The sequence below is a fragment of the Stomoxys calcitrans genome, chromosome 4 (assembly GCF_963082655.1).
Source record: "Stomoxys calcitrans chromosome 4, idStoCalc2.1, whole genome shotgun sequence".
NCBI classification, from domain to species: Eukaryota; Metazoa; Arthropoda; class Insecta; order Diptera; family Muscidae; genus Stomoxys; species Stomoxys calcitrans.
Window position 1 is genome coordinate 32,049,625 of NC_081555.1, and position 17,251 is coordinate 32,066,875.

The 17,251-nt window shown below is 39.4% G+C and overlaps 1 protein-coding gene across 6 annotated transcripts in view; it reads right to left on the reverse strand.

Moving 5' to 3' along the window:
- The window catches only part of LOC106084536 (inhibitory POU protein), a 108,243-nt gene that overhangs the window by 68,592 nt on the left and 22,400 nt on the right, over positions 1-17,251 (reverse strand). For 4 of the 6 annotated variants that reach the window (XM_013248283.2, XM_013248279.2, XM_013248277.2 and 1 more), the window contains exons 2-3: positions 7,742-7,798; positions 1,834-2,013 (exon numbers count right to left, since the gene is read on the reverse strand). In XM_013248283.2, coding sequence (XP_013103737.1) covers positions 1,834-2,013; positions 7,742-7,798 — 237 coding nt within the window. The remainder of the gene's footprint in view (positions 1-1,833; positions 2,014-7,741; positions 7,799-17,251) is intronic. The other 2 variants (XM_013248281.2, XM_013248280.2) reach the window with 1 other exon arrangement.

Genomic DNA, 17,251 nt, shown 5'->3' on the forward strand with positions numbered 1-17,251 from the left:
CACAAACATGCCATCCTTTGCATTGAGCAGTAGGTGGATTTTTGAAGCGCCGTCCACCAGACCACAACACCATGTAGCATTATAGGTCTGACAACTGCAGTAAATACCCAATGCATGACACGAGGTCTAAACTCCCAACTTTTGCCAATGTCTCTCTTGCAGGTGTATAGGGCAAGAGTTGCCTTTCTTGCCCTTTCCAAAATGTTGGATTTGAAGTTCAATTTCCTGTCCTGAGAGAAATATTTATGGAAATTTGGTCTTTAGAGAAAATTTCGTAAAAATTTTGTCTTTAGAGAATATTTCAAGGAAATTTTGTCTTCAGAGAAAATTTCATGGAAATTTTGTCTTTAGAGAAAATTTCATGGAAATTTTGTCTTTAGAGAAAATTTCATGGAAATTTTGTCTTTAGAGAAAATTTCATGGAAATTTTGTCTTTAGAGAAAATTTCATGGAAATTTTGTCTTTAGAGAAAATTTCATGGAAATTTTGTCTTTAGAGAAAATTTCATGGAAATTTTGTCTTTAGAGAAAATTTCATGAAAATTTTGTCTTTAGAGAAAATTTCATGGAAATTTTGTCTTTAGATAAAATTTCATGGAAATTTTGTCTTTAGATAAAATTTCATGGAAATTTTGTCTTTAGAGAAAATTTCATGGAAATTTTGTCTTTAGAGAAAATTTCATGGAAATTTTGTTTTTAGAGAAAATTTCATGGAAATTTTGTCTTTAGAGAAAATTTCATGGAAATTTTGTCTTTAGAGAAAATTTCATGGAAATTTTGTCTTTAGAGAAAATTTTATGGAAATTTTGTCTTTAGAGAAAATTTCATGGAAATTTTGTTTTTGGAGAAAATTTCATGAAAATTTTGTCTTTAGAGAAAATTTCATGAAAATGTTTTCCTTTTTTTTTCAAGAGCGTTTGGTCTCTTTCTTTAAGCTCTAATTTAACCTGCCAGATTTTGAAATACAATTTAATGACTTTATTTATCAGGCTTAGCACTGAAAAAAATTCATTTTAATACAATTTAATGTAAGTTTGACACTGAAAGCCTAGGTTCCCCTAGGATATCACAGCATTTGTTATGATTCAATTAAAATGCAAAAATATTTTATGTGTCCAGAATAAATTTTTAGAGTTTTGAACCCAAAAAAAAAAGACACTTGTTTCCACTACTAAAAAAAAAGAAATCTCTAATATGGCTGGTGAACATTTAAACTACAACAACGCCAACACCAAATTCCCCAAGGACAAGGTAGACAAATGTTGGTATCGTTTTTGGCCTTCCATGCACAATGTTATCCGAAAAGAATTTAATTCAGTATCAGCTCTTGGGTATTTCTTGCATATATTTTTCTCATTAATGTTGCCATATAAATAAAATACTCTCCCACACATACACACACACAGACACACTAACACCCTCCAGCTCCTTCTGTTTGCCCAAGAAAAGAAAAAAACAGAGGTATATATGCTATTTGGTGTTTGGCGTATGATGTTGCCCACACGCACACATACTAACACAGGACAGGTGGTATGAGTATAAATACTTCAGTTTTATGCCACATTGCAGACAGAGGAGTAATAAATAAAAAATGACTTCTGTGAATGGCAGACAGACACATTGCCCCAATTGGTTTGTTGACTAGTTGAAATTGGTACAGAGATCCCACTCACACCCTCTGCTTGTATCCAAATTAAACATTATAATAAGCAGTAGAAGAGCATTAAGTGTGAGTGTGTGTGTGTGTGTGTGAGTGAGCGTGTATGAATGAGAGAACTGCTTGGTTGCATGACTCAATTTTTCAAATTAATTTGCTAGGTTAATGCAATCTTACCTGCAGTGGCCTTTGCGGAGGACCTCCCATACTGTGATGATGATACATTACATCATGCTTCATTTGGGAGGTCATTTGCGAGGGATGTACATGAGACGCTTGATGCTTTCCTATGTCTATCGCAGACAGCGCTTCCGCTCTGCTGAGTATGCCATCATTGATTCCAGCAAATATATCGCCCTGTAATAAAAATAAATTAATAATCATAGGTCGCATTTAGTTAGAGATGTTAGAGGAAAATTCTGTTGGTGTGAAATTATTTTTAACAAATGTATTATGGAAAATGGCCAAGTTCTTTTTTCACATCTTTTTCTAAATTCTGTTATTTTAAACACTACTTCGTTCAGTTTTGATGGCACTAAATCTAACTTTTCTTCTCAGTGGGTTAAGGACACTTATATCATAACTCTTGTCAAAGGAGCTGTTCCAATTTGTCTTCTAAATATAAAGAAATTATTGAAAAACTAGAAAGAGCGTGCTTAGTTCGGTCGGGCCGAATCTTATATATCCTCCACCATGGATCGCACTTATCGAGTTCTTTGCGCGGTCTCTCTCTTTTTTAGACAAACAAAGAATAATGAATAAAAATTGATATGCTATTGGAGCTATATCAAGTTTTATTCCGATTCGGACCATAAATGAGTTGAATGCTGAACATTGTAGAAGTCATTGTCATTGAAGTCATTCCATTCCGATAAGAATTGCGCCTTGTAGGCGCTCAAGAAGCAATCGAAAGATCGGTTTATATGGGAGCTGTATCAAGCTATAGATCGATTTAGACCATATTGGATGCGTATGTTGGAGATCATGGGTGAAGCCGTAGTACAAATGTTCAGCCAAATCTTATGAGAATTGCGCCCTCTAAAGGCTCAAAAAGTCAAGATCCCAGAACGGTTATATGGCAGCTATATCAGGTTATGTACCGATTTGCGCCATACTAAATACAGTTGTCGGAAGTCATAACAAAACACTTCATGCAAAATTTCAGCCAAATCGGATGAGAATTGCGCCCTCAAGCTGCTCAAGATGTCATGATCCAGGATAGGTTTATATGGCAGGTATACCAAGTAATGAACCGATTTGAACCATATTTCGCACAGTTGTTGGAAGTGATAACAAAACACCACGTGCAACAATTACAGCCAAATCGGGTAAGAATTGCGCCCTCTAAAAGCTGAAGAAGTCAAGACCCAAGATCGGTTTATATGGGAGCTATATCAGGTTATGAACCGATTTGAACCATACTTAGCACAATTGAATCGCGAAAGTCGGCCAATGAAATAGGAAATGGTCCAATGTCTCATCATCTTACCCACATGATATCCCTTGCCGCACCGATTTTGCATCCGTTAGGATAGGTAAGCTAAATTGACCTCCTTTCTACTTTCTTTCAGTAATAGCCTCGTCTTCTCACGATCCGCATCTCCCCATAGGACTTTCGTCGTCCTACCAAACGTTTAACAGTGCTACATCTGTTCGTCGCCCAAACCCTTAACTCGGATTGCATCGACCCGAAAGGCTTAGGGTTAACAATGTTTATTGACGGCAGTCTTTTGGCCTTCACTGCCAAATCGTCTTAGTCCGGTATAGCCCAGCACCGAAACGATGCGGATCGTGCCATCCTCGGAGAAGGCGTTAATCTCCTTGTCACACTCAAAGACTGTTCGTGACCTTACCGTCTTGGTTGTTATTGCTTTGATGGCCAGTTAACTGTGCGTAAAGATGTTAACACTTGACTTTCTCGCGTTAACACTACACTACCTCACGTATTCCGTGATCGCCCGGATCTCCGTCTTCAGGAACGCAATATGGTTTAGTAACTTTTGAATATTTTTATACCCTCCACCATAGGATTGGGGTTTATTAATTTCGTCATTATGTTTGTAACATCTCGAAATATGCGTCTAAGAAGTACATATATTCTTGATAGTCATGACATTTTAAGTTTATCTAGCCATGTTCGTCCGTCGAAAGCACGCTAACATTCGAAGGGGTAAAGCTAGGTGCTTGACATTTTGCACAAACACTTCTTATTAATGTAGGTCGGTTGGGATTGTAAATGGGCCAAATCGGTTCATGTTTCGATATAGCTGTCATATAAACCGATCGTGGGTCTTGACTTCTTTAGCCGCTAGAGGGCGCAATTCTTATCCGATTTGGCTGAAATTATGCACTTGGTGTTTTGGTATCACTTCCATCGGTTCATAACCTGATATAGCTGCCATATAAACCGATCTTGGTTCTTGAGCCTCTAGCGGGCGCAATTCTTATCCGATTTGACTGAAATGTTATTTTTTGCACGTGGTGGTTTGGTATCACTTCCAACAACTGTGTTAAGTATGGTTTACATCGGTTCATAACCTGATATCGCAGCCATATGAACCGATCTTAGGTCTTTTGTACGACGGCTTCTCCCATGACCTTCAACATACGTGTCCAATATGGTCTGAATCGATCTATAGCTTGATACAGCTCCCATATAAACCGATCTTCCGATTTTGCTTGAGCACCTACAAGGGGCAATTCTTATCCGAATGGACTGAAATATTACACAATGATTTTATTTTTATTCAGTGATAAAAGTCCCTAGCACGAATATTTTAGCGATTTTTTTTTTTTGCAAATAATTTTTTGCCAAGTATTTTTAGATGGACAATGAGTGACCAAGGTGGCGTATGATGTATGACATATTTGGGTATAATTATAGAAAAGTAATCATACTCACCCATGTCCAATAAATTTTACAGAGATATTATTTTAAATGGTTGACGCTGTGTCAGAAGTTTTCGTCAAATCATGGGTGCTCCAAACTTTATGACATATTTTCACCATGGAACCATAACCGTAACACATTTCTGACAGACAGTATGAGGAAACTCTAACATGCCCTGATGTTTAAAGTACGCAATTTGGACATAGGATATATGTTTTTATACCCTACAGCACCACTGTGGTACAGGGTATTATAACTTTGTTTGCCACGTAGGTTAGGTTAGTCGACTTTTTGTGTAAAAAAGTCGAATAATCGATTTTGAAGCCGAATAGTCGAAAGAAAGCTGCACTGAGAAAAAAGCTGCCCAGAGATATTTGTCTAAAATAAGCAAGCGACATTTTCTCGACGTTTTAAAAGTATATTCGAATCAATGGACGAATCGAACAATATTTTATAGTAGCTCCCATATAAGGGTACATTTTACAAATAGAGATTTTTGCACCGAATTCAGCAACGTCTAGATGGAATTAAGAATATATAGAGTTCGATTGAGTGAGGGTGGTCTGTTTTCATGTTTAACACCATTTTTGCAAAATGGTCTTTGATAAAGCCGAATACATAAAATCGCATAGAATAGAGATAATTTTGTGTTTCTTTTGGGGTTTTATAGAGGAAGTGCTAAAAAATAAAAGTTCGTCGATTCATATGGGCAATAAAATGTGATGTCCTACTTGAGTTTTAACATTCAGAGTAACACTAGTTGAAAGTCCTCTAGGTACTATCGACAATTTCAAGCTTAAATTCAATTACAACAAGTAAAAGCGTACTAAGTTTGGCCGTGCCGAATCCTGGCTACCAACCCCCATGGATTCTGTTAAAAATTGATACAAAATAAATTTAGTTGAAGGGCATAATTTTATTCTACATACATTCCAAATCGGACAAAATTTGTGGCTTGTAAGGGCTTAAGAAGTCAAATCGGGATATCGGTTTATATGGGAGCTATCTGAACCGATATGGCCCATTTGCAATCCGCAACGACCTACAATACATCAATATTAAGTATCTGTGCAAAATTTGAAGCGGCCTGAAGTGTTTTGTTTTAACTACCAACAACTGTGTCAAGTATGGTCTAAATCAGTCGATATCCTGATATAGCCGCCGTATAAACCGATCTCCCAATTAAACTTCTTGGGGTTCTGGAGGACGCAATTCTTATCTAATATGGTTGAAATTTTGCATATGTCGTTTCAAGTATGGTCTAAATCGGCGTATAACCTGATATAGCTGCCATATAAACCGATCTCCCAGTTTGACTTCTTAAGCCTCTGGAGGTCGCAATTATTGCTCGATTTACCTGAAATATTGGTAGTGGTGTTTTTCTATGACTAGTGTTTTTCTAATTGAAAATGTCATTCAAAGAACTTGACAAATGCGATCCATGGTGGAGGGTATATAAGATTCGGCCCGGCCGAACTGAGCACGCTTTTACATGTTTATGTTTAAATTGGAAAAAAACATGTTCAAAATCGCAAAAAAGTCGAATTTTTACAAAATGTTGATGTCTATTTTCTTTATAAGAGTTTTTCAACCTGACTTCCACAATGAAAATCATTAATTTAAAACAGAGGAATCAATAAAATTTTTCCTACGGGAAATGTATAGTCAATTGCCCCAAATATACCGGTCCTAAACTGGAGAATTAGTTACATGTCACAGGACTTATCAAACAGGAAATGAAAAGTTTCTATGTCATAACTCTTAATTATTTTTTAAAATGTCGCTTACTTATTGTTTAAAGTTGCATGTTAGCTCCCTTAAAAATACTTACAAAGTATACTCATCCTTTTCGAACTGTCCCAGGACCTATCCTACGGCGTTAGAATGGTGGCAATTTGTCACCTCGAGCGACAATCCTTTATAAAGGTGATAGGTTTTTTCAATGTAAGGGGACGAGAACTGGAATCGGTCCCTATCACCAAAGGACCTATCCCGTTGCAGGTTTGGGACCTGTCCCCTTTCCCCTAGGGTTATTCTAGATTTTTCCAACAAGAGGTGTTATTTTGAATCTCCCGGAATAGTTTTGCAAGCGTGTTCGTGGTGGCCATTTGGATAACCCTATATAGACAATAATGTAACAATTAAACGTTCGAGAACCTTTGAGACTCCTAAAATAAATTGATGTTCCAAACAAACTATCGTTTGATCTGAGACTATCTCCCTTATCTGTGTGTATATGACATGTTGCAACAGAAAGTAATTTCTCACAGCATAGTGGGTCATTTCAAAATTACCAAAAGCTTGTCTCAAAAAAGAAATAAAAAGTTCATCCAGCAAGTATTAAAATATTTAAATTTATTTCCTTGTGCACTTAAGTAAAATGATGCATCTGGTCATGGTCAAAGGACATTGTGCCGGAAATTTGAAATGTGATTCGATATAAGAAGAATATTCACACTTTTACTTTCGTAGTGATATTTTAAAATTCGTCATTTGTATGGGCAATAATTCCTGGTATTACGAAAGTAAACAATAAAATATCAACAACAAAAGCAGCAACAGCGGAATAAACAAAAACGCCAAACAAAAAATGGTTGGTTGTATTTTTATCAAGTATTTGCATATTTAACACACATGGCCACATATTCATATGAAAATATGTACATATGTGTATGTGTGTGTGGTGTATGTATCTATGCAAATGAAACATTGGATACGTAGAGGACATGATTACAGTCCACACACATCCTTGCAAGCGTTTTTTCCCCGTATAGATACCAAGCAACCAATGCGTGTGAATGGAGATGTACACTTATCACGCTCGTTTGGGTATATGCACAAGCTTACACATGGCTTGCGTGCAGGTGTATGTGTGCCACATCTCAAAAGTATGCTGCACATCGGTGTGCTTATAAATCATAAATGTTTAATTTAGTTTTTCTTCTTCTTCTTTTTTTGTTGCTCTGCCGTAACAGCAAACAATAACAAAAAAAACACAATCTCGGAAATTTTGAATCGCCATTCACACATACACACACACACACAGCCACCCACTCAGCACATCTAGCAAGCAAGCATGATGATGCTTTGGCAATTTGTCAGGTGCACGTGTGCGTATGTGTGTATGCGGCTGAGAACAAGAGTTGAGTTGAGGAGAAAGAAAGAAGTTTTGTTGTGTCTGTTGACTTCACTTACATTTTGGCGTGCTGACCATGAATTGCATAGAAGGGATGCATCTTCTAACAAGCGACTCTGAAAAGATGGAGAGAGAAAGAGAGAGGGAACAATACACAGAGAGTTGTAAACATTTTTAAATAAGTTTTGTTTTTATTTATTTTGTTGTTGTTAAGTCATTTTCGTATTTTCTTTTTAATTTTTCATAACAAAAACGTTGATAGGTATGTTTTGAGGTATATGTTAAGGCAAACAAAATATTAAAGGATTTAGCCTTAATAAAATATTGCCTTAAAAAATTAAAATGTGGAAATGAAGGTCAAGATGCATGTTTGACACGCTTCTAGAAAAGAAATATTATAAAATTTGTTTTTTAGACATGGCTATTTTAACATTTTTGTTTTATAGAGTCCTAATCTTTTTCACTCCATCGTGAATCGCATTGTAAAATTCTTTGGACGTTTTCGGTTTCAAGGCAATAGCAAAAACAATATAACTGGAAGTCATAAGAGGATAGCCACATAGACTATAAAATTTTTCAATGCAATTTGAAGCAGAAAGTCTTGCTCAAGGTGAAAAGATCAGTTTTGGGCATATGTACTAGAGTACGTAATATTTCCAAGCCCATGGCCCTGCAGGAAGTATGGGGTAAATTAACCCCAGTAATTCTAGTCTATTGCGTGGCTGCTTTGGCCTATTTTTCTTTTCACGGAATAAATCGGTGAATACACCCGCTTAAATGTGTCTAATAATACAAATTATCGGTCATATCACCAGTCATTTTAGTCCATTGCTTGTCTACTTTTGCGTTTTCACAGAATAAACCGGTGAAAACGCCGGGTTGGATGTATCTCTGTTGGGGACAGTTCGTTTTTTAGGTGCGCATTCGTTGTTCTTGGTGTTTTTCTTGTTGTACACACACCGTATAAAAAAAAATCACGTGTGTTCGTCTAAACCGGAGAAATTACAGTTTTTTTTTTTTTGATGACCGACTTTTTCACCGACCGGTGAAGTGACCAATATTTCAAACCAGTCAAATGACCGACCGCATGCAAAACTTCAGCCAAATTGAACAAAAATTGCGACTTGTAAAGACTCAAGAAGTCACATCGGGAGATCTGTTTATATAGGAGCTATATCAGGTTATACTCCGATTTGGACCATACTAGGCACAATTGTTGGAAGTCATAACAAAACACCACATGATAACTTTCAGCCATATCTGACAATAATTGCGGCTTCCAGGGGCTCAAGAAGTCAAATCGGGAGATCGGTTTATATAAGAGCTATATCAGGTTATAGACCTATTTGGACTTTACTTGACACAGTTATAAGAGAACACTATATGCAAAATTTAAGCCAAATCAGATGAAAATTGAGACTTCCAGAGGCTTAAGAAGTCAAACCGGAAATCGGTTTATATGGGAGCTATACCAGGTTATGGACCGATTTAGACCGTACTTGGCGCAGTTGTTGGAAGTCGTCACAGAATATTACGTGCAAAATTTCAGTAAAATCGGGCACCATGGGGCTCAAGATGTCAAATCGGGGGATCGGTTTATATGGGTGCTATATCAGGTTATAGGCCTATTTGGACCGTACTTGGCACAGTTGTTGGAAGTCGTAACACAATACTACGCGCAAAATTTCTGCTAAATCGGACAAAATTGCGGCTTTAAATGGCTCAAGAAGTTAAATCTGGAGATCGGTTTATATGTGAGCTATATCCAAATCTGAACCAATATGGCCCATTTGGAATCTCCAAAGACCTACATTAATAAACATTATCTTTGCAAAATTTCAAGCGGCAAGATTTAAGCGTTCGACCGCTATCGTGATTTCGACCGACGGATGGATGGTCGGACGGACGAACGGATGGACGAACGGATGGGTGGACGGATCATGGACGGACGAATAGACGTATAAACCGATGGACAGACGAACGGATGGACGGATGGATGGACGGACGAATGGATGGACGGACGGATGGACGTACGGACGGATGGACGTACGGACGGATGGACGTACGGACGGATGGACGTACGGACGGATGGACGTACGGACGGATGGACGTACGGACGGATGGACGTACGGACGGATGGACGTACGGACGGATGGACGTACGGACGGATGGACGTACGGACGGATGGACGTACGGACGGATGGACGTACGGACGGATGGACGTACGGACGGATGGACGTACGGACGGATGGACGTACGGACGGATGGACGTACGGACGGATGGACGTACGGACGGATGGACGTACGGACGGATGGACGTACGGACGGATGGACGTACGGACGGATGGACGTACGGACGGATGGACGTACGGACGGATGGACGGACGAATGAATGGACGGGCGGACGGATGGATGGACTAACGGAAGGATGAGCGGACAGGGCTCGATCGACACAGAATGTCGAGAGGATCAAGAATTTATATACTTCATGGGGTCACAGATCAATATTTCGAGGAATGACTAGATTAGTATACGCCCATCCTATGGCGGTGGGTATAAAAAGATGTTATAAAATTTTCGTCCCTTCTTTGAAGAACATCGGAGATAACACAGAATGCTGCATATACTCCTATTGAATACACAGACACTTTAGGAAACGAAACGATTTTGAGATATATATTGGAAAAGCCTGCCAAAATTTAAATCAGCCTACCAACGTAACAAAAGAAAAACTTTTTAAAGCGTGCTAAGTTTGACCGGACCGAATCTTATATGCCCTCCATCATGGATCGCATTCTTCAAGTTCTTTGCCCGAGGTCTCTTTATAGGCACACAAAGGGTAATGGAAAACAATTGCTATGCTATTGGAGCTATATCAGGCTATGAACCTGTTCGGACCATACTGGGTTTTGATTTTGAAATTGAAAGCCATTGTGCAAATTTTCTGCCAAATCGCATAGGAATTATGCGCTTTAGGGGATCAAGAAGTAAAATCAACCTAAAATTTACCTTTCTAGGTCAACCGACAGTTTGTACGATTTACTCTATAGAGTCGTCAACATTAGAGGGGGCCTGATTTCTCTTTATATGTTTCTTCAGAGCTTTGTTATGTTCTATTAGGACAAGTTCAGCGCCTCAAACCTCAAAACATGTGAATTTTTCGGCACTTATTAGCTCACTATCTGGCTCTACCTACTCCAGTTGACAACAAGTAAAGGCCATTGTCCACATTTGAGATAAAGGAAGCACCAAGATTGTCCTAGGCTTTGCCAAGTTAAAGACGCTCAGAGCCGTTATTCAATCAATCAACCCCAAAGTAACCCAACTTAACCAAAAAACAAGTAAAAAGGCGTTAAGTTCGGCCGGGCCGTATCTTATATACCCTCCACCATGGATCGCATTTGTCGAATTCGTTTCCCGGTATCTCATTTTAGGCAAATAAAGGATAAAGAGTAAAATTGCTATGCTCCGATTCGGACCATAATAGTATTGACAGTTGGAGACCATAGTAGAAGTCATTGTGTAAAATTTCAACCAATTCGAATAATAATTGCGCCCTTTAGAGGCTCAAGAAGTAAAATAGGGAGATTGGTTTATATGAGTGCTGTATCAGGCTAGGGACCGCTTCAAACCATATTTGATATGTATGTTGAAGGTCATGGGAGAAGCCGTTGTACAAAATATCAGCCAAACCGGATAATAATTGCGCCCTCTAGAGGCTCAAGTAGTCAAGATCCCACACCGGTTTATATGACAGCTATATCAGGTTATGGACCGATTTCAACCATATTTAGCACAGTTGTTGAAAGTCATGACAAAACACGTCATGCAAAATGTTAGCCGACTCGGATAAGAATTGCGCTCTGTAGTGGCTCAAGAAGTCAAAATTCAAGATCGGTTTATGTGGCAAATTGCAAATTATGCCCATGAACATTCCACTAAGGAACAGGGGTAAACTTCTCACATACCAATGAGTACAGTCCGATTCAAGTTTTTAGGCTCAATGATAAGGGGCCTCCTTTTTATAGCCGAGTCCGAACGGCGTGCCGCAGTGCGACACGTTTTTGGAGAGAAGTTTTACATGCCATAGTACGTACCTCACAAATGTTGCCAGCATTAAGAGGGGTAAACCGCCGCTAAAATGTTTCTCCCATGGTCTCGTCAGGATTCAAACCCAGGCGTTCAACGTCATAGGTGGAAATGCTAACCTCTGCGCTACGGTGGCCTTTATGGCAGCTATACCAAAACATGGACCGATTTAAAATATACTTGGCGTTGTTGGAAATCATAAAGAAACACGTCGTGCTAAACTTCAGCCAAATCGGATAAGAACTGCGCCCTCTAGTGACGCAAAAAGTCAAGGACCAAGATCGGTTTATATGGCAGCTATATCAAAACATGGACTAAAATGGCCCATTTATCATCCCAACCGACCTACACTAGTAAAAAGTATTTGTGCAAAATTTCAAGTGGCTAGCTTACTTATTCGAAAGTTAACGTGCCTTCGACAGATAGACGAACGGACAGACGTACTGAGGGACGGACAGACAGACGGACGGACGGATCGACGGACGGACAGACGGACTGACAGACGGACGGACAGACAGACGGAGGGACAGACAGACGGACGGACTGACAGACGGACGGACAGACAGACAGACAGACGGACGAACAGACACAGACGAACATGGCTAGATCGACTTAAAATGTCATGACGATCAAGAATATATATACTCTATGGAGGCTTAGAGGAATATTTCAAGGAGTTACAAACTGAATGACGAAGTAAGTATACCCCCATACTATGGTGGAGGATATAAAAAAATACTATCTGGAAATTCCACAACAAGTTGGGCTGTAAACTAAAATTGATACTAATTGTTTTTTCTTCTATTGTAACGTGCAATTTGTTGTTTCTTGATCCTTTATACTCAAAAAAAACCCAACACCGGCGGAACTTTGCAGTTTGTATTGGTATGTGATGAAAAAATGAGAGCGGTGTAATTTCCCCAACAAAGGCACAACTGATGCAAAAAAATATCCTCAACCAGAGATTCATTCATTTTTCCAGCCAAAAGAAGTTAGTGGGAAAGGTGGGTGGTTGGTGGCCGCATTGAAGTATTTTGAAAGTAAAATGCATTTTTCATTTTCCGTTTGAGGGTTTTGTTCACCGTTAGCGTTTGTTCTGCTCATTTGGAAACTACCACAAAATTTATTGGTTAATTAATTGTTTTGGCTGCTTGTTTCTTTTGCAGGAAATTAAGATAAATGAGAGCTGGGCCTTGACATTGAAATTAAGAACCACTCTCCCAATTGTGTAGATAGTAGACACAGACAGACGGACAGACGGACAGACAGACACAGAAGCATAGCCGAGCACAGGGCGTCCTCGTACTCGTAGTGAAGATGGTTAAACATAAAAAGCAAATGTTCATCATAAATTTACTGCCATCGCAAGTTGGACACAGAAAAATTACCTGTTGTTGTTTTAGAAGGAGTCGTGTTGGCACTTTTGTTACTCAACAAGCAAACTTTTAATGGTGTAATTTGTTACTTCGATAAGTTCAAATAAAGCTGTAATTATTGTAATCACCCTCACTTGCCTCAATGTTCCAATTAATAAATGTTCACATTAATTTTGTTGTTTGTTTTTACACAAGCATACCTTAGGCTTTTGAAGAGGGGATTTCAAATGGGATGAATATCATATAAGGCAAAAGTGGCAAAAACCTTAAAAAAAGATTTTTTTTTTGCAAACCACAAACTGTTGCAATTAAAACCACCGTGGCATATTTAATGCAATCATGGAACAGTGTAGTCACTAAGTTAAGTTATTTAAAAATTCGATTAAATTGAAAAATTACATTGGTGATGGTTTTGATATGGGCTGACATTTTGCCTTTTGATCCCAATAAGTATAATGCGAAATATTAACGATAACATAAATGGCCATGACGCACTGTGGGATAAAATCAAAAATAAGACTAGTAAAGATTCTGCCGTTTTATAACGAAAAAAAATTATCTTCGAAATTTTAAATGATTAAAGCTGAAGTGTTAACGAGATCATGTGCAAGGCCCTAGGCGGCCCGGGCGTCTCTTGTCAGCCCCCTAATGTTGGTCACCTCGGCATTTCAAAAACTTGTACGGGCTGCCAAATCTTCATTTGTTGTCCCATTTCCAAAATTCCTTTTTATACTCTTTACTATAGGATATGGAAGTATACTTATTTCGTCATTCCATTTGTGACACCTAGAAATATTCGTCTAAAACCCCATAAAGTATTGGTTGCCCAAAAAGTAATTGCGGATTTTTCATATAGTCGGCGTTGACAAATTTTTTCATAGCTTGTGACTCTGTAATTGCATTCTTTCTTCTGTCAATTATCAGCTGTTACTTTTAGCTTGCTTTAGAAAAAAGTGTAAAAAAGTGTATTTGATTAAAGTTCATTCTAAGTTTTATTAAAAATGCATTTACTTTCTTTTAAAAAATCCGCAATTACTTTTTGGGCAACCCAATATATATATTCTTGAACATCATGACATTTTAAGTCGATCTAGCCATGTCCGTCCGTTTGTCTGCCCTTCTGTGGAAAGCATGCTAAATTTCGAAGGAGTAAAGCTGGACGCTTGAATAATTGCTATTAGTGTAGGTTTGTTGGGATTGTAGATGGGTCATATCGGTCCATGTGTTGATATAGCTCCCATATAAACGGATATCCCGATTTTACTTCTTGAGTCCCTGGAGAGCCCAATTCTTATAAGAATTGGCTAAAATCTTCCATGTAGACTTCCAACAACTATGTCAAGTATGGTTCAAATCGGTTCATAACCTGATATAGCTCCCATATAAAATGAGCTTCCGATTATAATCCTTGAACCCCTAGAGGGCGCAACTCTTATCCGATATGGCTGAAATTTTGTACAACGGATTCTCCTATGACCTTCAGCATGCGTAATCAAATATGGTTTGAATCGGTCTATTATCTGATATAGCTTTTATATAATACGATCTCACGATATTACTTCTGGAACTCCTATAGGGTGAAATTCTTATTCGACTTGGCTGAAATTTTGCATAATGACTTCTACTATGGTCTCCAACATCCAAACCAAGTATAGTCCGAATTGTTCCATTACCAGATATGGCTCCAATAGAATGACAATTTTTTTCCCATTATCCTTTGTTTGCCTATGAAAAGATACTAGCCAAAGAACCTGATAAATGCGATCCATGGGAGAGGGTGAATATAATTCGCTTTTACTTGTTATCTAAAAAGGGTAGATTTCAAAAAGAATTTCAATTTTACCGATATTGTTCAAAACTATTGATATTGACGCAATATATGGTTTGTCAGCTCCAATCCAGACCTAAGTATCGGAGTTCTTTATTAGCAAAAGCCGTTCATTATCAAAGGAAATGTTCCATCATCTTCCCTACATGTCCTAAACAAGCTGTCACCTGCCACACCTGTTCTGCATAAGAGCGCTTGAAGGTCTATGTGAACCATAATGATACGGAAAGCCATACCGATCTCTTTCCAGTTTCCTCCAAGTAAAAGTCACATCTCTCCGATTATAATCCCCCATAGGGGTTTCGTCGTCCTACCGACCGTTTCAGTGTTCCACAGTGCTGCATGTGCGTTTGTTGCTTAGTTGTTGTTGTTGCTTAGTCCTAAATTGCGTTGCCCCGAAAGGTTTCCGCTATCACCAAGTTTACTAATAGCAGTCCTCTGGCCCCTACGACCAATTCGAATGCCCTCTCCCCTTGATTCACATTCAACGATGCGGTCGTGCCATACTCACAGAAGGCTTTAATCACCTTCTTACACTCGCAGACTTTTGTTACCTTACCGCGCTGGTTCTTATAGTCCTGATGGCCACTTTACTGTCCGTAGAGATCTCAACACTCGATGTTCTGCGTAAACTCAACCAACTCACGCATTCCGTTATCGGCCAGATTTTCGCCCTCAGGACCGTATTGTGGTCAGGCAGTCGAAAACAGATCTTAGTCCCTGGATCATCAATGTAGACCGCCAGGCCGCAACTGTCCTCTAGCTTTGATTCATTTGAGCATCATAAACTTTCAGATGGCAATACCAAAGTTATGTGCATTCAAAAACGTGCCACTGACAGCACATCCTAGCACGCTACCTCAATTGACGTCTCAGGAGGCATTCAGTAATTGGCGTTTAAATAAAAATTCCAGCAATGAATGGCTGGGCAAACAGACTAGACATTATTGTTGTTGTTGTAGCCACATTTTCCTCGTCAAGCTCCTGGAGGTGAGCAAGCTCGTTTCGGCCCAAAAGACCGATCGCCGCGGGAATACTGTGGTCATTGCTTATTTAAAGTTGCCAATAACTCGCCTTGTCACATCGAGCATCATAGGCACTCAGTATTTGTGCAAGAGCCATTGCCGCCCGGCCTCTCACTGAGACTCTCCGCTCGATACCGCTGATTGTCCGCGACTACTGTTGCAATTACTCCGTATGGAGCATTCCACCATCCGCAATCTGTGGACGCGCCCGGAAGCTCGCAGCTAAGCTTCTCGAGACAGCAATGAAAACCACACTGATCGGACCTCACTTTTCCAGCCTATGTGGTGCTCACGACTTTCTCGTGCCGGGACAAATAAGAACTTCGTGCGCCAGTGTACTTAGACGCGAAAAGTTTCTGCACGAACAGCGTCTTCGTTGCAAAGTTCTTGGAAATAAGAGTTGTTGGTCGTTTGTAAAAAGAGTGAAGGGCAACTCATCGACTATCCCGTCGCTCATTAAAGACTACCCTACATTCACTGACCCGGTTAATAAGGTTAACCTGCTGGCTGACATGTTTGCAGGAAAGCGATCAAAGACTCCCCGTTATTGAAGACGTATCTAGTTCAATACCTCAGATATATTTTCAAACACGTGGAATCAAACGGGTTCTTGCAGATCCCGATGTAAATAAATCCCCGGGCCCAGATGGCATATCGTCACTTGTTCTATGCAAGTGTTCTTCGGCGCTCGCTCTTCCTTCGAGTGTTTTCCCGGCGCGTTGGAGGATTGCAAACGTGCAGCCTATCCCCAAGAAGGGCGAGGCTACCAACCCTGCCATTTACCGATGAAAAGCTTTGCAGGGTTATGGAAAGCATGGTTTATCACCATTTAGTGAGATACTTAGAGTCCAATGGTCTTCTTAGCTAGCGACAGTATAGGTTCCGCAGAAATCGTTCCACGGGTGACCTGATGGCATTCCCGTAGGAACATTGGAGTCGATCTATTCACCAGTTCAATGAGAGTAAGGTCGAAAACTCTTTTCAACCTAACCTAACCACGACATTAGTTTTTATGGATATCTCCCAGACATTTGATAGGGTCTGACATGGTGCTTTCTTCTCAAAACTTGTCGCTTTTGGTGTCGGTAAAAACTTCGCTCCATTTATATCGAGTTTTCTTAGAGATCGCACTATAAGAGTTGTTGTAGATGGGTTCCCATCTAACGAATATAAATTGACCGCAGGAGTATCGCAAGCTCTGTCCTATTGGGTCCGACTTCGAATCCGATCGTTCGCGGATGACAGCAACCT